Source organism: Pipistrellus hanaki (assembly GCF_964339955.1).
Source record: "Pipistrellus hanaki genome assembly, chromosome: 2".
In the NCBI taxonomy this organism is placed as follows: Eukaryota; Metazoa; Chordata; class Mammalia; order Chiroptera; family Vespertilionidae; genus Pipistrellus; species Pipistrellus hanaki.
In genome coordinates this window covers 174,810,386-174,838,279 of record NC_140504.1, presented here as the reverse complement: position 1 = coordinate 174,838,279, position 27,894 = coordinate 174,810,386, and the positions used below count along the sequence as shown (strand labels likewise).

At 42.2% G+C, this 27,894-nt stretch overlaps 1 protein-coding gene and 1 pseudogene across 10 annotated transcripts in view; both read right to left on the bottom strand.

The window, feature by feature from the left end:
* Nucleotides 1-27,894, bottom strand: part of MAST2 (microtubule associated serine/threonine kinase 2) — a 137,958-nt gene that overhangs the window by 17,286 nt on the left and 92,778 nt on the right. For 6 of the 9 annotated variants that reach the window (XM_084874484.1, XM_084874476.1, XM_084874478.1 and 3 more), the window contains 7 exons: nucleotides 18,732-18,823; nucleotides 12,681-12,756; nucleotides 9,161-9,181; nucleotides 7,319-7,397; nucleotides 4,501-4,655; nucleotides 2,406-2,481; nucleotides 76-285 (listed from right to left, as the gene is read on the bottom strand). In XM_084874484.1, the coding sequence (XP_084730610.1) occupies nucleotides 76-285; nucleotides 2,406-2,481; nucleotides 4,501-4,655; nucleotides 7,319-7,397; nucleotides 9,161-9,181; nucleotides 12,681-12,756; nucleotides 18,732-18,823 (709 nt within the window). The remainder of the gene's footprint in view (nucleotides 1-75; nucleotides 286-2,405; nucleotides 2,482-4,500; nucleotides 4,656-7,318; nucleotides 7,398-9,160; nucleotides 9,182-12,680; nucleotides 12,757-18,731; nucleotides 18,824-27,894) is intronic. The other 3 variants (XM_084874479.1, XM_084874480.1, XM_084874483.1) reach the window with 1 other exon arrangement.
* On the bottom strand, nucleotides 21,862-22,822 carry LOC311617852 (large ribosomal subunit protein eL42-like; annotated as a pseudogene). Its single transcript has one exon. The product of its transcript is annotated as a large ribosomal subunit protein eL42-like (transcript).

The window sequence follows — 27,894 nt, the reverse complement described above, 5'->3', positions numbered from 1 at the left end:
GAAGACTGAGAACCCCATGGTCCATGAAACCACCACCGGGACGATTCACCAGAGTTCCAGCACAAGGACACTCACATCTTGCAGAAGTTTCTCTAAATTCTCTTGAAGTTCGTAGAAGTACTGTGATGTAATGAGGCCATTCCGAGATTTATCCAGGCAGTCTCGGGCCATCTCAATCACTTGATGATGAATAAAGCTCAAGGCTCCATCTGCCAAGGGCAACACACTGTCTGGAGTGTTGGAGGAAATGAACTCTGCTAGGCGCTCCTCCATCTGTGCAGTGGCCTGGGAATAAAAATAGGAAAAGTGACACTTCCCTTCTAATTCTAGCTCAGCTGGAGTGAAGCCTGAAGGATCGATAACAGTCTATGTGATCCTGGTTTCCTGATGCTGTATTTGGGGCATCTGATGACTGGAGACATGAGAACATCACCTTTAAGTCAAGTTAAAACATTATGATCAAGTTCCTCTCTCACATGACCTTGTCCATCTCCCCCCCCATTCCTTGATAGGCATGCTCTTTTGTTCTAAGGACCCTGCAGTGCTTACTGTCCTCCTCCTATTATGCTATTTCATGCTTCTGTCTATTCATGCTGTTCCATGTGTGTAGCTTTTTCACCCTGTCAAGCCTGCCTGGCAAACTGCTATTACTCCTAATCTCACTGCAAGCATCATCTCTCCTCTGGGAAGTTTTTTATTCCTTCAGGCAAACTAAGGTTTCCTTTCCTTTGTGCTTCCATAAGACCTCTCACCTATATACATTTAGAGAATGGACTCTGATGGTTTCTAAGCCTTCTTCTGAATTGAGAACTCTTTCAAGTAAGAGAAAGTTTGATTTATCACTTGATCTTAGGACCCAGCTGAGCCAAGCAGATGTTCAAAGAATGTTTACTGAATGAGGGGGCCTGCTCACAGACAGATTCCCAGTAGAACAGAATGGGATTCTGGCTCAGAAGCCTCTTGGGGACCTTGCACAGTCATGTCAAAATGACAAATAGACATCAGTTAACAGCTTCCTAGCTGCCTATCTAGGACTTGGCCTTTGTTCCTTTGCCATCAGATGGCGACTTCTGATTTCCAATGTGTGTTTTTGGGTGTATGTGTAAACACACACACACACATATATATCTATATATAAACATATAACACACACATACACACACACATATGTATATAATATGTGTGTGGAGATAAAGTAAAAGAAGGGAGGGAGAGATGGAGGAGGGGAGAAAAAATGGGAAGAAATTTTAACACGTTTTCTCTTCAAAACAGTTCGTCTTACATGACTCACTTGGAGACATGCACATGAAACACAAACATGCAACACTAGAATGACAAGACACCACCAAATATATGAGAAGGGAACATGAGAAGCATTTCTAACACTCACATTCCCAAGCTTCTTTAGAAAGGACCAAGCATAGCCAAATGATTTCCTACCTGTTCATTTAGCCCCTCTTCTTTGCTCTTATTTTCCAAAGCCAGACAACATAGACTACAGGGAACAGAGCAACAGAGAAGCAACAGCTAACACTTACTGAACGCTCACTCTGTCCTGGGCACAGTGGGAAAGAATGTTCATTAACGCTCATGAACTCCCTGTGCGTGCTCCCTGTACACGCCAAGAGGGAAAGCACAGGGGCTTCACAGCCTTTCCCGAGGCCACCACGTGTGTCCAGGAGATTGTGCCCGAGCTAGAAGAAGGGCAGTTTCTAGAGGAGTGAGAAACCACACACTACAGCTCCTAGACACAGACAAACAGGTGGACCAGGATGGTCTAAAGAGAGGATGAAGGAGGCTGAGGACCCGCTCCCCACCGTCATGGACTGGGTGCCCACGTTAGTGCCTGGCGCTCGTTAGAAGAGGGCCTCTCATTCGGAGGCCAGGTCAGAGGGGACAGGCATGTGGTGTTCAAAAAGAAACGCAAAAGGGAGCAGGGTCCTGGTTCCACACACAGGGAGGTTTATGGCCAATGCAGAGCTGTGAAGACCATTTCTCAACTTTCTCAGCAGAGTAACCAACTTTCCTCCCTTAGCATTTTCCTGCTTGAAAACACAAGTGCAAATCTGAGTAAGATCTCCCACATGCCTGCTCCCTCTGGCCAACTTCCCCGATCCAGCACACAGGTCTGTGCGCTCGCTGGTGCCTGGCAATGAGGGGCTGCTATGGAATCGGCATAAAGTAAACAAAGGTGTTCCCTAAGCTCATAGTGCTCTGCGCCTTCCTCTTCCCAGCAAGCTGGGAGCCCTTGGGCTGGTATCCTCCTCCTCCTGGCGTCTTTCTGCTCTTCTTCTCGATAACTCTGGAGACAACACTCCATCCCTCACCACCATCTTCCCATTGGGGCTGGCTGTAGGCAGCCATCCTCAGAGGCATCACCAGTCCCCTTTAAATTGGATTCTTACCTTGGGGAATCTTTCTTTGTATACATGATTCATCATTATTATTTCACCGTCAAAGGAAACTGGGGACCGTCCAGGACTAAATAAGAAAGAAACAATTGTGTTAGTATCATGGAACTTTTGAGGAAAAAGATGGTCATCCCCAGAACCCCTGCCCCCCACTGTCCCCAATGCCCACACACTCCACCATAATGATTGCTGAGTTCCTGGAGTTGCGAGTACACCATGTTCAGCTCAAAATGATACCATCTGGAGTTAGATTATCTTCCTATAAGAAGCCTGGCTTTTACAAGACCTCTGCCAGGGCCTGAGAAGCCCTGCAAAGGAGGAGACCAATCCCGAGTCTACTGGAGGCTTTCCTAGGGTGACCTCCCCCAGAACAGAACTCTGGGTCTTCTTCACTTTGGCCAGTGAAATCAGGTATACCCAGCATGCTCTCGGAATAAAATAAAACCAAACCACCACCAATACAACCAGAAGAAGACAGTGCATATCTATCTTTTTCCAAGCTGCAGCCATAGGACTAACTCTGGCTCCGACCTGGGGGATGAATGAGGCCAATCCAGTCTACAGCGAGTTACAGGCCTAGGTCACCTCAATCTTCCACTTTGGCCTACGTGCGGTTACAGCCCCTTAAAGGATTTCAAAGGCAGAGCCACACAACTGAATGGATCTTTGGGTAGTGCCCAGTATGGTGCCCCTGGCATGTGATCCAAGCAGAGCTAGGTTCAGAACTGTTCCTTTCTGCCTTTTTTCCATGAAGTGGCTCATGATCTGCTTGCTGTATTGGTGCACATTACCAAGTGTTTTAACCAGTTTACTGCCATACTTTGAATTTAATTTAAAAAGGCCTGCCGCTGGCATCTATGGACGCTTTTGGTGTACAAGTGGTTAAGAGGAACACAGCAGGTATTTCCCTGAGACGCTATAGTCCTCTCAATCTCAAATGGCCTAAAAGGTACCCTTTACTCTGTGGATTGTGGAGAGCACCAAGCTTCAGGTGTTTCTCTGTGTGAAACAAAGACGCACTGGGATCCACACACCACATTCACTAATTTGTATTTTTTGATCCTTAGCACTACAGTCCTAGCCAACCGCATCAATCCCTGAACTTGAACCAGTCTGTGGTCTGGTTCAGCTCACTCGCTAATGCTCAAGTGCCTCTATTACCTGCTTGGACTCTTCCTGGGAGGCACTGCTCCTCTGGGCCCCACCCTGAACATGTCAGCCAATCTGGTATTTCCCAGAGACCTTGGGAAGCTGAGCTCAGTCATTAAAATCATGTTTATTTCCACATAATATAATATACAGATGATGTATTATAGAATTGTACACTAAAAGCCTATATAATTTAATTAACTGTCACTGCATCAATTCAATAGAAATTTTTAAAAGCCATGCTCATTTTAATTTACACCTTTACCTTCACCTGGAATTTTGAGAAGAGCCAATTAATCTAAGGAATTCACAGATAAGTCAGCTGTTAAGGTTTAGTTTGATGAGATAGAGTTACCCACGGAATGGAGACAGAGTCAGATGGACTTTTAACTCTGCTTCTGAAGTGGGCTTCTTCCCTGAGTCAGCCAGTGTCTTCAGCACAGTGTCTTCTCAGCTGGCTTAGCTCATAAACTATGATCTCTGAGATCTGCATCCAGGTCACCATCAGAATGGATATTACTCTCCTTTTACTGAATGAACTCTAAAGGATATTTCTACTGCTAGTTTCAAAGGGAGAAACAGGGGGACCACTCGGTAGCATCATCAGGTACCTATGGTGAACTGAGCTGTAGCCAAAGCCAAAAAAGCTTGAAATTCACTTCCCTTTGGGCTGTGAGGGGGCTAAGCCAGGGCTGACAAATTATGGTCCAAAGACCAGTTCTGGCCCACTGCTGTTTTTGTAAACAAAGTTTACATAATGCCTGAGGACATGTTCATACTATGAAAGCAGATTTAAGTACCTGCCATACAGATTGTTCGTCCTACAAAGCCTAAATTATGTACTCTATTGCCCTTCATAGAATAAGGTTGCTGGTTCCTGTGCTGGGCAAACTAGCTGAGCTCCACAGGTTTGGGACTCAGTGAGCAGAGCACCCCTCACCTGAGGCTGCGCGAACGGGGCCGCATGGCTGGGGACTGCCTTCCCTCCTCATCTGGTACACTCTCTGTGCTGAAATGCTTCGTCAAAAAGTGTAGCTCGTCGGCTGTAGGCTGGAAAGGCAACTGGTGCAGTTTTTCTTGCGAGGAGCATGATGACTGGAGGGGAAGATAAAAAACAGCATTAAAGACATGTCTAAGGGCAGTCCAGGAACAAAGAAGCACTGAAAAAGGTCAGGGACTTCCAAAGTAAGCATTCTTTCCATTGCTCCCTTCAGCCTCACTGTTCATGATCCCAATCGTCTCAGTCCCTCCAGGCCCTCAGTCCTGAGGAAGCCAAGACATTACAGTGCTTCCCAAGCCTTGCAGATTTGGACCTAGATGATCACGTGATGTGAGAGCACTGTAACTACCTAGAGGGCCTCTTGAGGTGGCAAAAGCAGATTCTTCTGTCCCGGCCAGTGTGGCTTGTTGATTGCACCAACAGGCTGCTGGTTCGACACAAATTGATGTTCTCTCTTTCTATCTCTAAAAGTCAATTTAAAAAATATCTTAGGTAGGTGGGAAGAGACTAACCAAAGACCTTATACATATATGCCTCACCAGTGGATACAGACAATAGTGTGGTGAAGGCATGGAGTGGGAGGAAAGGGGCTAAGCGGGGAGAAATTGGGGGGACATCTGTAATACTGTCAACAATAAAAAATAAAATAATAAAAATTAGAAAAGCAGAAAAAAAAACTTTTTTTTTTTTTTTTTTTAAAGCAGATTATTCTGCATGGAATCTTTGCCCTCAATGAAGCTTTTGGCTAGTGGGAATGGCTAGTAAATAATAAATCATGTCTTTCTGGCTTAGGAAATTTGTATGTCCAGGCTAAAAATGATATCCCATTAAGTTTTCTTTCTACAACCTTGGGAGAGCCCTTAGGGTGTTCAGCAATGTTTTCTTTTGGCTGTTATCCAGAGGACAACTGGCTTTGCTGAGGCTGTGCAGGATGTGCCCAGACTCTAGGAATACCAATAGGCAAAAAAAAATCCATCCGGGGAGAAAATGACTTTTAGAGCTAGCTTACTTTTAGATTTCTAAATGATTAGACTTGACCTGAAAGCAGTTAAGAATTCTAACCATTGCCCAATGACTGAGACTGCAAACGAGAGCCCACTGTCAATGACAATAGACCTGAGAGAGGGAGCTGTGTTACCCTAAGCATTCTACAGATGTAGCCACTGAACTTCAGTCCCAGGATCAGTGAACTCCCCCTTTAACCGACAAGACTGGCTAAGAGTAGAGGATCTTGGGTTGAAATATCTAAATCTATTTAGATTAAAAACTGCAGAGAACTTTGCAAGCCTCAATACCAAGTGAGAAATGAGATTTTATGGGGTGCAGTGAATACTTCTCTCATGGAATGCTATAATACATGAAGTTATGAACAGCCAGTTAAAGGTGTCCTAAGGGTTCTGCCTTAGCCAGATTTTTATAAATTATTTGAGTAGAAATTGCAAAGAGTATCCTCACCCTACTACAGCTAACACAAAACAAAATTGGTAAAGTATCCCAATAAAATAAGCTAGAGCAATGGGTTTAGTCTATTAAAATTTGTTGAACAGAATATATACATATTTAAGATATATGACTCTTAACTTGGGTCTAAAAAACACCTGTTTGAGTAAAGGATTATGGGGGAAGGGGTATTTAATAAGGAAAGATCTGAAGCTTAACAGCTGCCAAAAGACCAATGAGATCTTTGGATTAATGTAAGAATAATCGACATCAAGTGAGGAAATGATACTCCTTTTACCTGCTTGGGATTTATGAATATAGACAAACTGAGAAGACCTGAGAATGGTGGACGATATGGGGAAAGGGTCATCTATGTGGCCTAAAATAATTACTATTTGGCCCTTTACAAAAAAAGTTTGCCAACCCTGCCATCCTGGCTTCAATTAAGAGTTGCTTAATGAGAGAGACTAATTTTAGGATCAATTGTACATAGTAGCAATTAGGACATTTGTTGTTTTAGGTTAAAACCATCTCTAAAAGAAATATAATCAGAAATGTTAGAGAAGGGCCCAGCTTTTTGTTGAAACACATCAAATTTAAATATCAAATAACAAGTACCCTTTCCTCCTTTTTTGAAAGAAAAAGGTAAAAAAAGGAGGAGGAGCGTCTACCAGGCCTTGGGACCACTAAGGGGTTATCTGCTGCAGACCTGGAAATAAAGTGGGGAGAATTGGGGAACCAGACTTAGGAGCCCCACTGCCTAGCCTCAGTAGCAAAGCAAAACTCCATCCTCAAGCCCTTCTCTGATTCCACCAGGAATAAATGATACCCAGAGAACATGCTGGCTAATTGTTTCCAAATGCATTTTTAAACTAGAGGCCCGGTGCACAAATTTGTGCACAGGTAGGGGATTCTTTGGGCTGGCTGGTGATTGGGGCCAATTGGGACTATCTTGCCCAGTCCAGGGGAAGGGACCATGAGAGGTTGGCTGGCCATAGGAGGTTGGCTGTGGGAGCACACTGACCACCAGGGGGCAGCTCCTACATTGAGCGTCTGTCCCCTGGTGGTCAGTGCATGTCATAGCTACTGGCCAGTTGACTGGTCGTTTAGGCTTTTATATATATAGATGGATCTGGCTACGGCTATATAGGGCCACTGGCCTGCCCAACTCAACCTCATCCCTAAGCAGCCTCTTTGTGTTTGGCTTTGGAGGGAAAGTTGAGAACTGCTTTGCAACGCTGTAGGGACAGACAGCCATAACCAGTAGGGAAGTATTACCTAAGGGTGAAGGAGGTACAGCCACAATATGGCTACTTACTGAGACAGTAGAACTAGGAGTGTTGGTTCCATAGCCTGAAGAAGGTAAAGAGGCCAAAGACCAGCGCCGTCCATCAGTCCTATGTAAGAAAATACTATTAGGCAGTTTCTATAGGACCCTACTCTGAGCCTCGGATTTGACTATCTTTCCATCAGCATTGTCTTTGTCAGTCAGTTCACTTCCCTTGTCTCAAGATAGCACTGCCTAGTCCAGTATATGCTTTCATGTCTCTCTCCTATTGGGCCTATTGTGTGTTTTCCACTGCAAAGACAGACATCTCTACTAAAAAGGAGTTCATGTCTTTGGTAAATCTGATAACAGATGAGAACATCTGCTATGCAATACTGTCATTTTGGAATAAAAATCCTTAAACTCTGAACTTAATCACTTTTAGAGAAGCAATGACAGAGGATACCAGATAAAGGCATCATCACAAGGCTAGAAATGCCACTGAAATGCAGTCATTTCATATTTTGAAGGCTACATGTGAAGGCCTCTTTGGTCTTCCCTAGGCCTCTGGGAAGACCAGTGGACCACCATCTGGGGCTCAGTATGAACCAATCAATGGCTAAGCGTCAAAGGCTACCTGGGATCAGTGGGACTCACAAAACCAGTCTTTGAGAATGTTTGCCAAGGAGTGACAGTGACTCATGAATCAGGAGTGAGATGGCAGAGCCTTGGCTGTACATGAGGTTTGGGAGGGTGCTCTTGGGAGGATACACCCTTACGCTCTCATCATAGAGAACCAGTTATGTGTTTTGCTGTTAATAAAAAAAAAGAAGAAAGGTCAAGCTGGTACCTGGCCTTTCAGCTTCTATAACAAGAAAAAAAGAAGTCTTTCCTGGACTGTGGCTGTGTTATAACACAAATGTTCTTTCTTGTGGATCTTAGCGTGTATAGTCTGCTCTGGTTGAAGTGGAAGAAAAACTTCTTTGCTGCTATCCACAGAACCTTAGAACATTATCAATGGAGGGCCTTTAGAAATTAAGTTCAATAACCTCCATCTTCAAAGAAAAGACTAAGACCCAGAGATCTGGGTAATTTGTTCCAGGCCTCACAGTTAAGGGAGAGGGGGGAGGGAGAGGAAGAAAAAAGGAATCAATATTGCTAGGGCTTCTTTTGCAGCCCTCCATTACCTAGCAGCTTTTTCTATTATGATCTTTAAGGGAACAGCCAGGGTTCCATGCCACATGCACATGATCAAACTTCATGCCACCCAGACAGCAAGCTCTGCTGGAACCTAGTCTCTGAGGCAAAGAAATGTCCAGGAGACTGCTCAAATACGATGTCTTTCTGACCTCTTCGTTGGGTCCTGGAAGCTCTCCATAAGAAAGCAAGTCAATTCCAGGAAAACGGAGCTCAGCAAAGATGGGACTAGTTTAACTTAGAGATTTCCCAAACTCTTGTCAAATACACTTTTTCACAGGTGACTTTTCCTCCTTTAGTTAGAAATAGAAACCAACTGCATGGCAATTGTTTTTCTAAAACGGAAGAGAAGGGACAGCCTCAGTCAGAAAGAAATGCCACTAAAGGATGACTTCATTTCCTCTGCCTGGTCATCTCACTGAAAGATGAGGAGAGTTGTGGGAATGGGGGTGACTTTTCTCCAGGCTCAGAAGTTTTAAACTATTTAGCAATTTCTGCCTCCAAGCATATGACCCCTGAGCGTCGGTTCCAGCAGGTAGAAGGGGTTCTCTTAGGGCCCCCTCTGATAGTTATGAAAGCCCAAATGTTTCTACCCAGAGAAGACTCATCACACCACCTCTCACCAAGCACAAAGCCAATCTGTCTGGCCATGCAAAGCAGTTTCCCAGCCCCTCGCCCCATCACGTCTGCTATTACCTGTCTGCTCTGTGGCCATGACTGTAGTGAAAAGACATACATTATAGTGAGAACCAAAGGGGACCAGAAAGACTGACCTGTTAAGCTCCTGGCATTTGGTTGAACTTGGTAAAGGCAAAACCTCTTTTTAGAAACTTACACAGTTTGAAGTAAAATTGTAGGACTGACAGGTCTTACTTAGCATGTCATTACTAGTAAACCTATTTTTGTGTGTGTAGATATTCCAAACTAATGTGATCCTATAAGACTCAAGCCTGACCTTAGTAATTTGGGAAACGTAATTCTTAAGTACTTTGTTTGGCAGGGTTGAAATCCTCCTCTCCACTCCCACCAATACTGTGTCCTATAAGGAGATAGCCCAGAGTCCCATGTTCCATGCATATGACTCAAACTTCATGCCACCTAGCACAGATCTGTTTGGATCTTAGTGGTAATACTAGGACGTAAAGCCCCCTGGCTGATCCTTCTCCTAAAGCCCAATGGCACCAATGGAACACGCTATTCTACCTGCCTAGAATGGGCCTACACACCTGCATCATCATTCCCAACATGGCAGGCTCTTTCTTGTCCTTCATGTCTTAGTTTAAAAGTCAATCCTCCTGCTGAAGCCGGTTTGGCTCAGTGGTAGAGCGTCGGTCTGCGGACTGAAAGGTCCCGGGTTCGATTCCGGTCAAGGGCATGTACATTGGTTGCGGGCACATCCCCACTAGGGGGTGTGTAAGAGGCAGCTGGTCGATGTTTCTCTCTCACCGACGTTTCTGGCTCTCTATCTCTCTCCCTTCCTCTCTGTAAAAAAATCAATAAAATATATTTAAAAGTCAATCCTCCAGCCCTAACCGGTTTAGCTCAGTGGATGGAGTGTCGGCCTGCGGACCGAAGGGTCCCAGGTTCGATTCCAGTCAAGGGTATGTGCCCTAGTTGTGGGCACATCCCCAGTGGGGGTTGTGCAGAAGGCAGCTGATCAATGTTTTCCTCTTATCCATGTTTCTAACTCTCTGTCCCTCTCTCTTCCTCTCTGTAGAGAATCAATTAAAAAAAAAAGTATATATTTTATTGATTTTTTACAGAGAGGAAGGGAGAGAGACAGAGAGCCAGAAACATCGATGAGAGAGAGACATCGCCAGCTGCCTCCTGTACAACCCCCACTGGGGATGTGCCCGCAACCAATGTACATGCCCTTGACTGGAATTGAACCTGGGACCCACCAGTCCACAGGTCGATGCTCTATCCACTGAGCCAAACTGGTTTCGGCAAATATATATATTTTAAAAAGTCAATCCTCCAGAGAGGCTTTACATGACCACTCCATATAGATTTTTCAGCCCCATTCCTTCCTATACTTCCATGCAGCATCATGTTAACTTCATGGTACTTGTCACAATCTTTATGTATTTGTCTGCTTGTTCGTTATTCACCACTCATTCAATCAATAAGCACTGACTGAGTGCTCATTATATACCAGGAGATACAGTTTTCAACATATTAAGGTATCACCATTAAAGGTACTTTGATTCTGGTTGAGGGAAAATATAAAACAATAAGAAAATACCAGGTATTAGAAAGTATTAGCTTGAAAATGGACGATTTGATGGAGAATGACGATGGGGCTCCTTCATATTTTATGGTTAGGAAAGGCCTCTGAGAAGCTGACATTTAAGATGAGAAATGAAAGACAAGGATGCGTCAATTAGGTAAAGATCTGAGGAAACAGCATTCCTTATGAAGGGAACAACTACACAGACTCTATAAAGTCTACTAAGTTTCAAGAAAGTAGGAATTATGTCTATTTTGCTGCCACTATATAACTACCAGCACAGTTCCTGGGCATACTAGGTGCTCAGTAAATATTTACTGAATATATGGGAAATGACTCAATGCCACGTACAGAGATCAGTCACAGGCCTTGTTGTCTTACTCTTACCTAATCTGAGGCTACAGTTCACACCCAGTCAAGCCAAGAAGGTTGGGTAAACTAAGACTTTCTGGCTGGGCTGGAAAAACAAATGCACCAATACAACATATTCCTATACTGTTAAGTGTTCCTACCTGGTTTCTTGGTTAACTAATTAGAAGTGACACAGGGTAGGAGAGATGAGTCCTTGAGACAAACTCAGATATTATTTGTTCAGAATAAGGCAACAAGATCAGAAGGGATATTCTTATCAGCCATCAAACTTCTCCCAACCTTCTATGTCCTTACAGCTATACAGAATCCTAAAGAGTGAGAAAGTGGATTGCTTTTGGGTTGTTATTTGAATAGTAAGTTAATACTATTTCAAGCAATCTGCTCTTTTTCTATTATCTCTTTAACAGAGGAAGGGAGAGAAAGAGAGTTAGAAACATCGATGAGAGAGAAACATTGATCAGCTGCCTCCTGCACACCCCCTACTGGGGTAAACCAAGGTACATGCCCTTGACCAGAATCGAACCTGGGACCTTTCAGTCTGCAGGCTGACGCTCTATCCTCTATTATCTCTTTAAAAAGTAGTCTAAGTAAGTATAAGATTTTGAGTCAAGCTGCATATACCATTCTCTATTCATTAACCTATTTAGCACACATGGCTATTTTTCCAAATCTGAAGCCATGATTTTCTGGAGGTCTTAATGCCAGAGATTGATTCTATCCAAGAATATTTTTAAAATCAAGGAACACGAATTTTGCCAAGAAATAATTTTAGAAAATGTTCTGGCCCAGTCAATATGGCTCAGTGGTTGCGTGTCTACCTATATCCAGGATGCAGGCTCAATCCCCAGTAGGGGATGTGCAGGAGGCAGCCAATCAGTGATTCTCTCTCGTCACTGATATTTTTCTGTCCCTCTCCTTTCCTCTCTGAAATCAATATATATATATATAATTTTTTTTAAATATAGAAAATTTTCTGAAAAGTAAATTATTTATACATGGAGTCTTGATATGTGGTTGGGGCGGATTCATTCAGTCAGCTGGGTATTTCTCCGAGGCCAGGCGGTACTCTGGCAATTGGCTGAGCTGTTAGGATTGCTATCATGAGCCAGAGATAAACTTATATCACTTTCAGAGACTTGAAATGTGAGGAGGAATATAAGAATGGCTCTGCAATGCCCAAATCTTTCTAAATTAATGTGAAGATCTGGTGGTCTTTTTATCCCCAAGGAAAAAGAGACTGGAATTGGCGGAGTTAGAAGAGTAAAGATATACCTCTGGGTCCTCCTGGGAAAAGAGCCCATTTTCTTTCTCATTGATCATGCTAGGAATATCTCTCAATTGAGAGTATAATGTTTTGGAACACAACATCAGGAAATCAGGGACCTGTGCTTAGAACTATAAAAACAAATTCATCCCTAATATCTACTTGCCAATTCAAACATTCAAATGCAAATACCTAGAACACATAGAAAACAAAACACGGACCTGGGTGAGGAAAGAATTTTGGTGGTTGGTAGCCAAAGGTAACACACTAGAAGGAGGAAGCTGATGTTAACCAACATTCGTGCAAGTGCCACACATGCTAAGCACACAGGAGGTTTTCCATCAACTTACCTACGGGCAGGAACAAAAGAAAAGTGAGCAGGTGCATTTGGAGAGAAATTCCTGGGACTGTCCAGAGGACTGTTACCTGTAGATGGGGGAAGGAAAAGAAACAATTTGTGACGTTTACTTCGGAGGAGGGCTGAGAAAACCTTTAAGGAAAGCATCTTCTCTTCACATTGGCAATGAGCACAGGTGGTTATTTTCTCAGGCCACCATCAGTCTAATGACTCTCTCTTTGTAAAAGTGTGGCAGCCCAGAGGTTTCTCTCTTGTTCCCAAGTTGCCTTTAAACATCTGTCTCCCAGACATTCATTCAAGATCCAGCAGCAACTTGTCTATTTCCTGCCCTCCTAGAAACACCTCAGGTTCCAATATGCCTAATTGAGTTAACTCAACTTTCCAAATGCTTGAAGAATTCATCCAATGCAGATGGGATTGCCACATGCTCAAACATTTCTCAAAGGGCAACAGACTCTTGGTCCCAAGTCTCTTGCACTTATATCTCTGCATACTGCAGCCAAGGGGCTAACCCAGAAATATGTGTGCGTAAGAGATGTGTGTGCTTAAGAAAAGAAGTTCTCCGGTGGGGGCTTAAGAGAACAGTGTTCTTTAAAATAGTCCATACAAAAGACCCCCAAGTCTGCAAAACATGTCCAACCTTCTCATGGTATAGGAATTAGCCCCATCTCTTTATTAGTTTTCACATGTTCCCTGTCATTTCCTAATTTACAGCTCAGAAGCTCTGAACAAAACTGTGTGTTTATCTTTGCCTTAGTGACAACAGTTCTTGAACTTAAGCCTGCGATACTTCTCAGGTCTAACTTCCAGCTGGGGCTGGTTATTAAGAGTCCCTAGCTGGTAGAAGCTATCAATGTATTTCTATCCAAAAGGTCATGTCAAAGTAAGCACCATACTCCATGATGTGCTGGCCACTCAGCCAATCCCTGTCCACCTCCGCACTTCTATGCTCACCCCTGTGAACCGACATTGGCTATGAGACACTGCAGCTACCCAAGGGCCTGGTAGTCCAGCATTCCTTGGCTTTTTCTTTAACAGTTTGTTTCCTGCATAGAGTATGGATGTTCCAAGGTGAAAGCTGCCCAACTGTTTCCCATTTCTCTATCCAACAGGGTCTGGTAGCACTTAATGTTTTTCTGTAGTGATCCAGGAAAAACCAGCCTCTCAAACAATGCCCAACAACCCTACGCAGCAACTCAGTATCAACTATAAAAAGATGCTCTTTTTGGGAGAAGTAATTTGGAAGAGGCATTTTCTGCTTTCACGCATCCCCTTTACTGAGATCCTCAGAGCACAACCTTTGAAGTAAATCTGCTCACAACCCAGTGCCAACTCTGGTTTTCCATGCTATGAATCTAGGCCTTTGTCCTATGATCTAGTCCCATGTCCTGGCTAGCACAAGCCACCATGGTGCAAGAGAAGTGATTTAGAATAGTTGTTTCGTTAGCCAAGACTTAATAAGGATAAGGCCTCCTTGGAATTATCGAGGCCTTTAAAAAAAACCTCTATTATTTAAACCTGTGGTCGGCAAACAGTGGCTCGTGAGCCACATGAGGCTCTCTGGCCCCTTGAGTGTGCTCTTCCACAAAATACCACGGCCTGGGCAAGTCTATTTTGAAGAAGTGACATTAGAAGTTTAAAAAATTTGGCTCTCAAAAGAAATTTCAACCGTTGTACTGTTGATAATTGGCTCTGTTGACTAATGAGTTTGCCAACCATTGCCTTAAACCATTTGTATGCCATAAGCATCCATAGACACAAGCAGTGGAACTTTTTTATTTAAATTCAAAATATCATGGCAGCCGAAACCGGTTTGGCTAAGTGGATAGAGCATCAGCCTGCGGACTGAAAGGTCCCAGGTTCGATTCCGGTCAAGGGCATGTACCCTGGTTGCGGGCACATCCCCAGTAGGGAGTGTGCAAGAGGCAGCTGATTGATGATTCTCTCTCATTGATGTTTCTAACTCTCTATCCCTCTCTCTTCCTCTCTGTAAAAAAAAAAAAAAAAAAAAAAAGACTTTATTTGGAAAGAATACCTTTAAAAGCAAAACAAAACATAACAAAATATCATGGCAGTTAACTGGTTAAAAAGTGTCATCTCAAGGACTAACTCATAAGCTCAGTTTGATTCTTGATATGTAAAGCTAGACGCCCTTTGTTGGTTCCCAAAACTACCCAGCCAAAGCCTCCAGGAAATCCTGGACATGACTTTCCAAGGACCAGATGTGGACTGGCTAGAGGGTAGAATATAAAGAATCTTCCAGGTGCTCAAATAAAGCTGGTATTCATAGAACATACATATGTCACATATAATTAACACTAACAGAAAAATAGCTGATAAAAATAAAATACAAAGAACATCAATAAGCTGTGAGACAACTTCAAGCAGTCTAATAATCCTTAAAAAAGAAGAGAGTGGGAAATACAGAAAACATACTTGAAAAAATAAGATCTGACAATTTTCCAAATTTAATATAAAACCAAACTATAAACCCATATATTTAATTAAAAAAATATATTTTATTGATTTTTTACAGAGAGGAAGGGAGAGGGATAAAGAGTTAGAAACATCGATGAGAGAGAATCATCGACCACCTGCCTCCTGCACAGCCCCCACTGGGGATGTGCCCGCAACCAATGTACATGCCCTTGACCAGAATCGAACCTGGGACCCTTCAGTCCGCAGACTGACGCTCTATCCACTGAGCCAAACCGGATTCGGCATAAACCCATATATTTAAATTATCCAAGAATCCTAAGCATAAGAAAGAGGAAAAAATGATACCGAGTCACATTATATTCACCCAGTTGGTATGGCTCAGTGGTTAAGTGTCAAACTATGAACCAGGATTTCACCTTTGATTCCCAGTTAGGGCAATGCCTGGGAATTGTATCCCCAGTCAGGGCACGTGTGGGAGACAACCAATGTATCTCTTTCTCACAATGATGTTTCTCTCTCTCTCCCCCTCTTTTCTCTAAAACAAACAAACAAACAAACAAACAAATTAATTAATTAAAGTTTAAGAAAAAAAGTGGCTTCAATGCTCCAAAGAACCATATATATGCTGTCTACAAGAGATCCACCTCTGAATGAAAGATACACACAGACTGAAAATAAAGGGATGGAAAAAGATATTTCATGCAAATAGAAATTTAAAAAAAAGCTGAGGTAACAATACTTATATCTGACTAAATATTATTTAAAACAAATGCTTTGGTAAGAGACAAAGAAGAACACTGCACAATGATAAAGGAAGAAACCCAAGAGGATATAACCTTTTAAAACATTTATGCACCCAACATAGGAACACCTTGATATACAAAGCAAATCTTGATGGACATAAAGGGAGAGATCAACAGTAAAATAGTCATAGTGAGGGATTTAACACCCCATTGGCATCAATGGATAGATCTAAACAGAAAATCAACAAGAAAACAACCACCTTAAATGACATACTAGATGAGATGGATTTAATTGTATTTTCAGAGCATTTCACACCAAAGCAGCAGAATATATGTTCATTTCAAGTACACACGGAATATTTTCTAGGGCAGACCACAAAGTAAGACACAAAACAAGTATCAATAAATTTAAGATTATTGAAATTGTATCAAGCAGTTGAGCAGTTTCTTTCAAAACTAGACATACCCTTAACCATATGATCCAGCAATCAATTCCTTGGTAATTACCCAAGTGTATTGAAAACTTAAGTCCACACAAAACTCTGCATAGATGTTTACATCAGCTTCCTTCATAATTTTCAAAACTTGGAAGTAACCAAGATGTCCTTTACTAGGTGAGTGGATAAACTGGCATATCCAGACAATGGAACATTATTCAGTGCTAAAATAAAAAATGAACTATAAGGCCACGATAAGACATAAATAAATCTTTTAAAAATATTTTATTAGATCAACCAAATATATTTTATTAGATCAACCAAAGGACTTGTATGCATGCATATCAGCATAACCAATGGATGCAAAACTCTGGGGAGTAGGGGCATGTAGGGGAGTAGGAGGGGCCAATGGTAAGATATGTACACATATAATACCTTAATTAAAAAAATGGAAAAAATATTTTATTGATTTTTAGGAAGAGCAAAGGAGAGGAACTAGAGAGATAGAATCATCTATGAGAGAGAAACACCAATAGGCTGCTTCCTGCATTCCCCCCAACTGGGAATCAAGCCCGCAACCTGAGCATGTGCCCTGAAAAGGAACTGAACCATGACCTCCTGGTTCATGGGACGCTCAACCACTGAGCTACACCAGCCAGGCGACATAGAGGAATCTTCAAAGCATATTACTAAGTGAAATAAACCAGCCTGAACTACTATATTACAGTCTGAAAAAGGCAAAACTATGGAGAGAAAGATTAGTGGATGTCAGGGATTGGGCAAAAGAGGAATGAACAGGTAGAACACAGAGAATATTTGGGCAGCGAAACTATTTGTATAACAATCAATGGTAGATACATATAATTATATCTACCTGGATTTTCTGCAGTGATTTGAGGAGAGATATTAATAACTAACAGTTATGATGATGATACAGAGGATGTTAACGATATTAACTCAAAGCTAGAGTCCTCAGACCCAGCCAGGCTGAAAAGGCCTGATGATGTTCTTAATCAAAGCCACTTGAGTAGGGAAGATTTAGTCCTAAACTCTAACTGCCAGGGATCTAAATAGAGAGATAATCATCTCAGAGAGGAGCAGCCAATAGTAATTACTGCCCAGTACTCACATTACAGTTGGAAAACTAGGTTTAGATGTGCTGAATTTACTTCTATTTGATGAAAAGGCAACTCAGATATATGCTGAGTTTTTACAAGGTTCCAGGGTAGAACGTGCTATCTGAGCGAATGTATAACCCAGTCAATCTTGTTGGGGAAAGTATGGAAGCACAATGAGACTTTGCTTTAAAGGCCAAGTATGTCTTCAATTCCTTGGGTCCCATCTCCCCACCCCCATGCTATTGATAGTGTCTTCTAATGTAAGAATTAGTGTTTGAGAGTTTAACTGATTCTTGGAAAAAGGCCATGAGCACACTGAATACCTGGATCTGGGTCCAGTAAAGTGAGACCCTTCTATAAAGGACAAAGATCACTTTCAGAATCACTAGGCTCTTAATGTGCTCAAAGAACTACTCCACATGCACCTTCCCTTTTTCCCTCCCAAGACACAGTAAACTGTGAGCAAAGAGACAAACCCGAGTGGAACATACTTATCTTATTCAGCTTCATGCTGACTGTTTCACTACTTTGTTACTCTTTTATTGCCCAAAAACAGATAGGCCCATAGCTTACCAAAACCAGGCAGCAAGTTCTAAATGGCTTCCTGTGGTTTCAAGTCTGCTCCACTTCCATTACCCCTAGGTCTGGAACTTCCACTCTAAAGCAGTACCCTTTCAACAAAGCTGAGTTACCTCATCTGGTTCCCCTGGGATATAAGAATACATGTCGAGAGCAAAATACATGGCTAACTCAAATTAGGTTGTCTGCCTCATGATTTTTATATATTCCTCAGCCAGAGGGAAGTAAATAAGTCCTTATACTGTCTGGAGGAGCCCAAATAAAGCAGAGTCTGAATGCACAAAATCATTTGCTTCAATTCCAATATGTGAAGTCAATGTCAATATGACACAAATATTTCTCTCTCTTTTGTTGACTCCTGCTCTAACAAAGGAACAGTTATCAGAAATCCCATGAGGCAGAAAATCAGCACTGTTGGCTTTAATCCATGGACATGGTAGACAAATGTTAATGGAGCCTTTATCACATGGCCCCAGATAACTGGAGCCATAATGCACTCTTAACACAGTAGAACAGAGGCTATGGCCCCAGGATACGTACTGAGCCCCAAGATAAATAAGCACAAGATCAAAAGAAATGTGGATAGGCCAAAACAACTAAGTAAAAAACTGATGGAACACATAGAAAGCATGCTCATGAGCTCTGTATGCTTCAGTCAGCACAAAGGAGAAGTAGGAAAGAAATTGGGCATCATTCATTTCACCTTTCTTAACCTTCAAGCACTCACCTGTGTGTCCATGGAGTGGTGAGTGCGGTCGTGGTAGTGTAGGTGATGTGCTAGAGGTCACAATCAAGCTCTTGCGGTTACTTGTCCGACAACTGCAATGAAAACGCAAATGTTAGTTAAAACAGAGCCACATACCAAAAGACCTTAAATGGCTATTGAGGACAAAGGAATGACACCGTTCTGTGGGCTGAGCAGTATGTGGTTTTAAACTGGGTTAGCAATTACTGTTTGCACCAGTGAGATCTTATAACTTGCTGGAGGCTAATTCCAGCAGGTCATAAATGCAAGTTCATCAAAAGGTTGATGAATCTTGGGGCTTCAGCAGGGCTGAAGATCTATCTACATATTATTGCCTGCTGCCAGATAGCTGAGGGCAGTTCCCCCAATCTGATAATCTTTTAGTTTACCAAATCTTATCTTTGCTATGTATATCTGCTTTGGTTTAGGGCAAAATCTATATATATAAAGAGCCAGTGTCCATAACATCCAAAACAACCAAGGGATAGACTGAATGCTAGCAGCATGCCAAGTGGCCTGAAATGCTGACCTCTGGGGGAAGGGGGGGGAGAATTAGGGACTTGCAGCAGGGACTTGTGTGAGGCTGCCTCATGGCACCCCGCATCCCTCCCTGACTGACCACTGTTACAGTATTAAAGTAAGAGGATACCTGTACACCTGGCCCATGTAAAGCATATCAAACCATTATGACTAAAGTCCTTGTGTATAGAAATAAAGATTTCTTAAAACTGCAGGGACATAGCCCTCGCTGGGTGGCTCAGTTGGTTGGAGTGTTATCCTGTACACCAAAAAAATAAAACTGTAGGGACAGATAATTGATACTAATTTCATTTGCCATATCTTATTTAAAATAAAATTCAAAACACTGAAGATCATATGTCCAGGCCACATGTCTTTTTATGAAGGTACACATAATCTCACTTGGCAAATCAGCAACAGCTGCCAGGGGGAAAAGGTCAGGCACCCCCATACAGATGCCATGACTCAGCTGAGATCCAAAACTAGGATATGGCTAATATTTCCATTTCAATAGACTCTGGCCATTTCTCCAGGGTCCTAGAGGATAAAAAGTCTCAATTCTTTCTTCCTGGTAAGATTTTAGTACTGGATATTTACAGAGTCAGACACACTAACTCTTACCTGATGGAAGGTAACCTGGAAGCCTCTTGAGTGATCCTCTACTGCCTATGGTTAAACAGACTGCTGCCCAATACAGCAGTCTCCCCTCATCTGCCCTCCAGGATCCCCCCAGTGGGATCTGCAAATAGTACCAAACCCTATTTATACCATGTTTCTTCCTATACATACAACATTTAACTCATTAAAATAGGCACAGTAAAAGATTAACAATCCTATATAATAAAGAGCTAATATGCTAATTAGACCGAACAGCCGAACAACTTCTGAATGAAGCGAGGGCTGCGAGGGCCGAGCCCCTTGCATGAATTTCGTGCATCGGGACTCTAGTTACTAATATTAAAATGGAATTATAACAATACCAGAGGTCTAGTGCATGAAATTTGTGCATGGGTAGGGTCCCTACGCCTGGCTGGTGATCAGGGCCTTCTGGCTGCCGTCCAGGGCCTTCCTTTGTTTCACACCACCCCCTTGGTGGTCAGTGCACATCATCTTAAGGCTTAAGCGATCAAATTCCCAGTTCCTGGTCAAACTCATAAGGGGACACTTTGCATATTAGCCTTTTATATATACAGAAACTGTAATAAAAGGCCCTTTCTTTGACAATATTCTGTAAAAAATGGGTTGATACTAACTATAATAAGGGTTACCTGAACACAAGCACTGTGATATCGTGACAGTCAATCCTAATAACTGACTAACAGGTGGGAAATGTATACAGTGGGGATATGCTGGACAAAGGGATGATTCATGTCCCAGGCAGGACAGAGCCAGAGAGTGGAAGATTTCATCACACTGCTCAAAAAGGGGCACAATTTAAAATTTATTGTTTCTCTCTAGAATTTTCCATTTAATGTTTTTAACCCATGGTTGCCTGCAAGTATCTGAAACTGCAGAAAGCAAAACTGCAGATAAGGACAGACTACTGTATCACCCCAGTCCCTCGGTCCCGCAGAGCAAGTCCTGGCACTTCATCTGCTTACATCTTTACCATGGTCGTCTCAGTGGATAGTGGGAACAAGGACCAAGGCACACTGTGCCATATCTGTGATATCACTGAATTGTGGCCATATTTGGAGAGTTCCTAGCCTTCAAAATCCCTCCCTTCAGTAACTAGCAGGTACTCAGAAAATCTGAACACCTGAAGGAGCTGCCATAAGTTTACCTGAGAAGTCTGCTTCTCAGCCTGAGCAATATAAAGGAGTAGGATGCATGGCTGCAAACCCTTGAGCCTCTCCAATCTCCCAATCCAGGGAGTCCAGCTGATCTTAGGAACTTCACAATTGGCTAGCACTTGGCTACTTCCTTTCAGAATTTAGAATGAAAAAAAAACAAAAAAAACAAAAAACATCCCAAACCACATTTCTGTTTCATTAAGTATCATCAATGAAATAGAGAAGAATCTGGGGCCATTTGTGGTCACTTCCAGATGTTATTCAGAGTAGCAACCAAGCTGATGACCAGTAAAGATGGAGAATCTACAGAGGGAGAAAATACACATTCTTTTAGTCAATTAAAGGTGCTGTTTGAAGATAATCCATTATTTCTCTCCTGCCTGGATGAACAGCCTCCTAACTAATCCCTCTAGTTTACTCTTGTTTTCTAGACCCAGTCTGTTCCCAGAACAAGAAGCAAAGTGATCCTTTCTAAAACATAAATCAGATGATTTCATTTATCTGTCCAAAACCTTCCAAAGGCTGCTAATTTCACACAGACATACTTAGCTCTTAGGACCATACATAATTTGTTTTCCTATACCTGGAAAGTTCTCTCCCAGCTATGCAATGGCAAAAATCCCCGTACCTCCTTCAAGATTTTACTTAAATGTCCCCTTCCCAATTTCCTTATTCAAACTGCAACCTGCTCTTCCCCAAATGTCTTTCCCTCCCCTTCCTTCCTTCCTTCCTTCCTTCCTTCCTTCCTTCCTTCCTTCCTTCCTTCCTTCTTTCCTTCCTTTCTTTCTTGATGGCAAGTCTCTTTGGATTGATCAAGTAATTCTTTTTTTTTTTTAAAGTGAACATATCAAGATTGTATTGTTATATAATAAACAAAATATGAAGCTTCAAAATGGACCACTTGACCCTTTCTCTTCTTATATCCTCCCAGTTCAAAATGCTTGCATCACTTAATAACCACCATTCTCTTGGATCTGTGATTGGGCTCAACACATTGAAGCCTCAGCACAATCTTCTTTGTAGTTTTAGCCTTTTTTAGGAAAATCAGTCTAGTCTGCCCACCACAGCCACTCTGCTTCCTGACATAACGCTGCTTTTCCTGCGCATACAGAGAATCCTTACCTTTCTTATACTGTGTTACTTTGTGGGGTTGATGCTTGCCACACTTACTACAGAAAGTTCAGCGGGTTTCAGGGACATCTACCATGTTTACAAGAGTGCTATTGACAGGGAAAAGCAATCATAACCCCTGGTCCATAGTTTGGAAATTATACAGTTTATTCTCTTTGTTTTTTTAAAAAAGTAGTTATTGCCGAAACTGGTTTGGCTCAGTGGATAGAGCATAGGTCTGGGGACTGAAAGATTCGATTCCGGTCAAGGGCATGTACATTGATTGTGGGCACATCCCCAGTAGGGTTTCTAACTCTCTATCCCTCTCTCTTCCTCTCTGTAAAAAATCAATAAAATATATATATTTTAAAAAGTAGCTATTATTTTTGCCCTAGTTAGTTTGGCTCAGTGGATAGAGCATAGGCCTGCAGACTGAAGAATCCTGGGTTTGACTCTGGTCAAGGGCACATGCCCAGGATGAAGGCTCAATCCCCAGTAGGGGGCATGCAGGAGGCAGCCAATCAATGACTGTCATCATGGATGTTTCTATCTCTCTGTCCTTCTCCCTTCCTCTCTGAAATAAAAAATATATATTTTAAAAGTAGTTACTATTATTAAAGTTTTCAAAGGTACTCTTGTCTTAGATTAGCATCACGATTGTCTGAACCAAATTAAAAGATCTTTTTAATTTATAGTATTTTCTTTCCCCCCCCCATTTAAATAAATCTTTATTGTTCAGATTATTATAATTTTTCCTCTCTCCCCCCACCCCCCATAGCTCCCTTTCACCCGGTTCCCACCCCACTCTCTGTCCTTACCCTCCACCCCACTGTCCTCACTCATAGGTGTATGATTTTTGTCCAGTCTCTTTCCCTAACCCCACACCCTTTTCCCCCTGAGAATTGTCAGTCCACTCCCTTTATATGCCCTTGATTCTATTATATTCACAGTTAACCTGTTCATCAGATTTTTAATTCACTTTTTATTTTATTTTTATTTATTTGTTTATTTATTTTTAATATATTTTATTGATTTTTCAGAGAGGAGGAGAGAGGGATAGAGAGTTAGAAACATCGATGAGAGAGAATCATCGATTAGCTGCCTCTTACATACCCTCTACTGGGGATGTGCCTGCAACCACAGTACATGCCCTTGACCGGAATCGAACCCGGGACCTTTCAGTCCACAGGCCGACGCTCTACCACTGAGCCAAACCGGTCCCGGCATTAATTCACTTTTTAGATTCACTTGTTGATAGATATATAACTATTGTTCATAATTGTTATCTTTACCTTTTTCTTCTTCTTCCTTTTCTTAAAGAATACCTTTCAGTATTTCATATAATACTGGTTGGGCGGTGATGAACTCCTTTAGCTTTTTCTTCTCTGTGAAGCTCTTTATCTGACCTTCATTTCTGAATGACAGCTTTGCTGGGTAGAGTAATCTTGGTTGTAGGTTCTTACTTTTCATCACTTGGAATATTTCTTACCACTCCTGTCCGGCCTGCATATTTTCTGTTGAGAAATCAGCTGACAGTTGTATGGATGATCCCTTGTAGGTAATTAGCTAATTTTCTCTTGCTGCTTTTAATATTCTCTCTTTGTCTTTTGCTCTTGGCATTTTAATTATGATGTGTCTTGATGTGGTCCTCTTTGGATTCCTTTTGTTTGGGGTTCTGTGCGCTTCCTGGACTTGTAAGTCTATTTCTTTCACTAGGTAGGGGAAGTTTTCTGTCACTATTTCTTCAAATAGGTTTTCAGTATCTTGCTTTCTCTCTTCTTCTGGCATTCCAATAATTCGGATGTTGGTATGCTTGAAATTGTCCCAAAGGATCCTTCATATTTTTTTCTTTTATTTTTTTCTTTATACTTTTCCAGTTGGGTGCTTTTTGCTTCTTTGTATTTCAAATCTTTGACTTGATTCTAGTCTATAGTTGGATCTGTGTATATTATTTTTTATTTCAGTCAGTGTATGTTTAATTTCTATCAATAGTTGGTCCTTTTTCATATCCTTGAGGGTCTTGCTAAATTTATCGGCATTTTCTAGGAAATTCTTGAAAAACCTTCTAACCGTGGTTTTGAACTCTATATCCAGTCATTTGCTCTCCTCCACTTCTTTCATTTGTGACCTTTTCTTTGTCTCTGCATTTTGGCTGCTTCCCTGAATTGACAGAGTGGCCCTGTGTGCTAGTTGTCCTATAGGGCCCAGTGGCTCAGCCTCCCCAGTTACCTGAGGTGGACACTCTTAGTAGACCCCTTTGTGGGCTGTGTGCATAGTCTTGTTGTATTAAGCCTTGATTGTTGTTGGTATCACGGAGAGGAATTGATCTCCAGGCCAATTGGCTGTAAGGATCAGCTGTGTCTACGCTGGGAGAACTTCTGTGCTGGAGACACCCTCTGAGGCAAGACTTGCTTCAGTGGGGTTTTGGTGCTCACTGAGTCTGCCCGTGAGTGTGTCCCTTATGGATCTGAGGAGTTGTAATATGGATGGTCCTACTCTGTCCCCTGGGTACACTGGCTCTTGGATCTCCAAGGAGTTGCTAATTTAGCCTTTAACTGAGGCCACCAGGCAGGAGCTATGGAGATATCTGCAGATTGCTCTTCTTTGCTTGGGTTTTGGAAGTGCCCAGATGAGGCCCAGATGAGAAGCAATGCAAGCTACTGCAGGGCCTTAGGCCTTCTTTGGGATGTTCTGGGTCTCACTGACTCAGCTGCAGTTTGATAAGTAAGTTTAGTTTTCAAAGGACCAGGCCATTCATATGCAAAAGCCTCTGCACACAGCTGGGGTGGGGCGGAGTCTCAGGGCAGAGCAAACAGCAATGGCTTCCCATCAGCCCTGCCCTAAGAGGCACCTGGGTCTTGTGTCCCTCGGTAATTGCTGCAAGCACCTCTGAGAGAAAGCTGCCTTTGAGTTCCGCCAGCTGCCAGAAAGTCCAGTTTCTCCCTGTATGAATCTGGGTCCCCAGAGTCTCATCTGGAACTGGAGTTCAGAGCAGTTGGGAGCTTTTGTCTCCCTCTTGAAAAAGCCAGCCACATACTGTTGCCAGCCCTTTCCACGAGCGCGCCTCCATACCTCTGCCTTTACTTCCATACCTCCTCTGAGTCTCAGTGTGCTTTTCTTTCCTTCTAGTTGTAGAATTTCCACTCAGCCCGCCTTCCTGTGGTTCTGGATGATGTCCGTTTTGTCTTTTAGTTGTAGTTTTGAAGTTGTTGTGCGCGGCAGCAGTTTAGGTGTTTACCTATGTCGCCATCTTGGTTTCTTCTTCAAATTAAAAGATCTTAACTCCAATTTTTCCTCACCCTCTTCCAAATTTACATTTCATTGTGGTCCAATATTCAAGGTCTATCTTGCCTTTATATAGCCAAATTACTAATTATTATTGGTCTATACAATAATTGCTTGTTTAGATTTATTCATCTATTTTCCAATTTCTTTGCTCAGCATTCCCTCTTGGATCTCACACCTTTCTTCTTTTTCTTTTCAAATATACCTCTTTGCAATTATTTCCGTGAGAATCCTGATAAACCTCCACAATTTAATATTTTTCTGAAAATGTCTTTACTTTGCTCACTGACTTCTAATGATAATTTAGCAGCTCCTCAATGCCATCAATGGGTTTTTGGAACTATGGCAGAACAAAGTATGATGAAACCAATTTTACCAATAGCTAATTGATATAAACAAGAGTTAAGTTCCAAGGCATCTCATCAAAACTGTAACAAAAGGATATTAAACAAAGCATCAATAGAGGACCTGCTGTATAGAATTCCACAGCACTTTGCTGAGAGTAACTTCTTTCTCAATTCCTTAAAAATATTATTCCATTGTCTTATTGCTCCTGTTATGACTGTTGAGAAGCTTGCTCTTAGGATTGTTTCTTTGAAGTTAATTTTTGTTTTTTCTATGCTGGCATTTATTTATTTGTTTGTTTGTTTGTTTGTTTATTTATTTTGCCATTAACCTCTTATATTTTTTAGATACAATTCACATACCAAAGAATTTAACCTTTTGAAGTGTACAACAATGTGGCAGCTTAAAAAAATCCTCAACCAAGGATATGCTTTTTTAGAAAGAGAGAAATGTGATAAATATCAATTGGTTGCCTCCTGTATGCACCCTGACCCAACATCGAACTGGCAATCTTTCAGTGTACACAATGATGCTCCAACCAACTAAGCCACATGGTCAGGGCAAATTCAGTTATTTTTTAATACACTCACAAGGCTGTGCAACCATGATTGCTAATTCCAGAACATTTTAACCACTTCAAAAAACAACAACAACAACAATAAAACCCACCTATACCCTCCCCAAGGCAACCACCAATGTACTTTCTGTCTCTAGATTCATCTATTCTGAGTATTTCATGTAAACTGATTGATACATTTATATGTGGACTTTTGTGTCTGGCTTTTTAAATTTAACACTAGAGGCCCGGTGCATGAAAATTCATGCACTCTGGGGGTCCCCTCAGCCCAGCCTGCACCCTCTCGAAGTCTGGGAGGCTGGCCCCTCCCCGCCATTTTCCCTCCAAGGCCACTCACTGTCTCCCATTACTGATCCTTCCCTCTGCCCACTGGCACATGCCTTGGCTGGCCTGGGGGACCACTCCCGTTCATTCCATCATTCAGTTGGTTTGCACATTATGCTTTTATTATATAGGGTATTTTCAAAACTCATCTATGTTATACTATTTGTCAGTATTTTATTTCTTTTTATGGCTAACTAGAGGCAAGGTGCACAAAATTCATGCATGAGGGTGTGTGTACCTCAGCCCAGCCTGAACCCTCTCCAATCTGGGACATCCCTCTCACAATCCAGGACTGCTGGCTCCCAACCGCTCGTCTGCCTGCCTTCCTGATTTCCCCTAACCACTTCTGCCTGCCAGCCTGATCACCCCTAACCACTCCCCTGCCAGCCTGATTAATGCCTAACTGCTCCCCTGCCAGCCTGTTTGCCCCTAACAGCCTTCCCCTGCAGGCCTGATCACCTCTAACTGCCCTTCCTTGCAGGCCTGGGTCCTCCCCAACTGCCCTTCCCTGCAGGCCCAATTGCTCCCAACTTCCCTCCTCTTCCAGCCTAGTCACACCTAACTGCCCTCCCCTGCAGGCTTGATCACCCCCAACTGCCCTCCCTTGCAGGCCTGGTCCCTCCCAACTGCCCTCCCCTGCTGGCCAACTTGTGGTGGCCATCTTGTGTCTACATGGGGGCAGCCATCTCGTGTGTTGGAGTGATGGTCAATTTGCATATTAATCTTTTATTAGATAGGATGTCCTATTACGTAAATATACCATATTTGGTTTATCCAGTTATCAATTGATGGGTATTTGGATGTTTCTGTTTTGGGGATACTATAACTGTTGCTGCTATAGGTATTGTGCATTTGCATTTTCTTGGGCGAACTCCCTTGCTAAACTCATTTATTATAACTCTTTCAGCTTTTGTGGATTCTTGAGGGTTCTCTACTTCCTTTTTTTTTTATTTAATATATTTTATTGATTTTTTTACAGAGAGGGAGAGGGATAGAGAGTTATAAACATCGATGAGAGAGAAACATCGATCAGCTGTCTCCTGAACACCCCCCACTGGGTGTTTCTAACTATCACTCTCTCTTCCTCTCTGTAAAAAATCAATAAAATATATTATAAATAAATAAAATAAAATAAATTTTGAATTTGCTTCTGTCAGATGTGTCAGGGTTATTACCAGCTCAGAACAGCTCC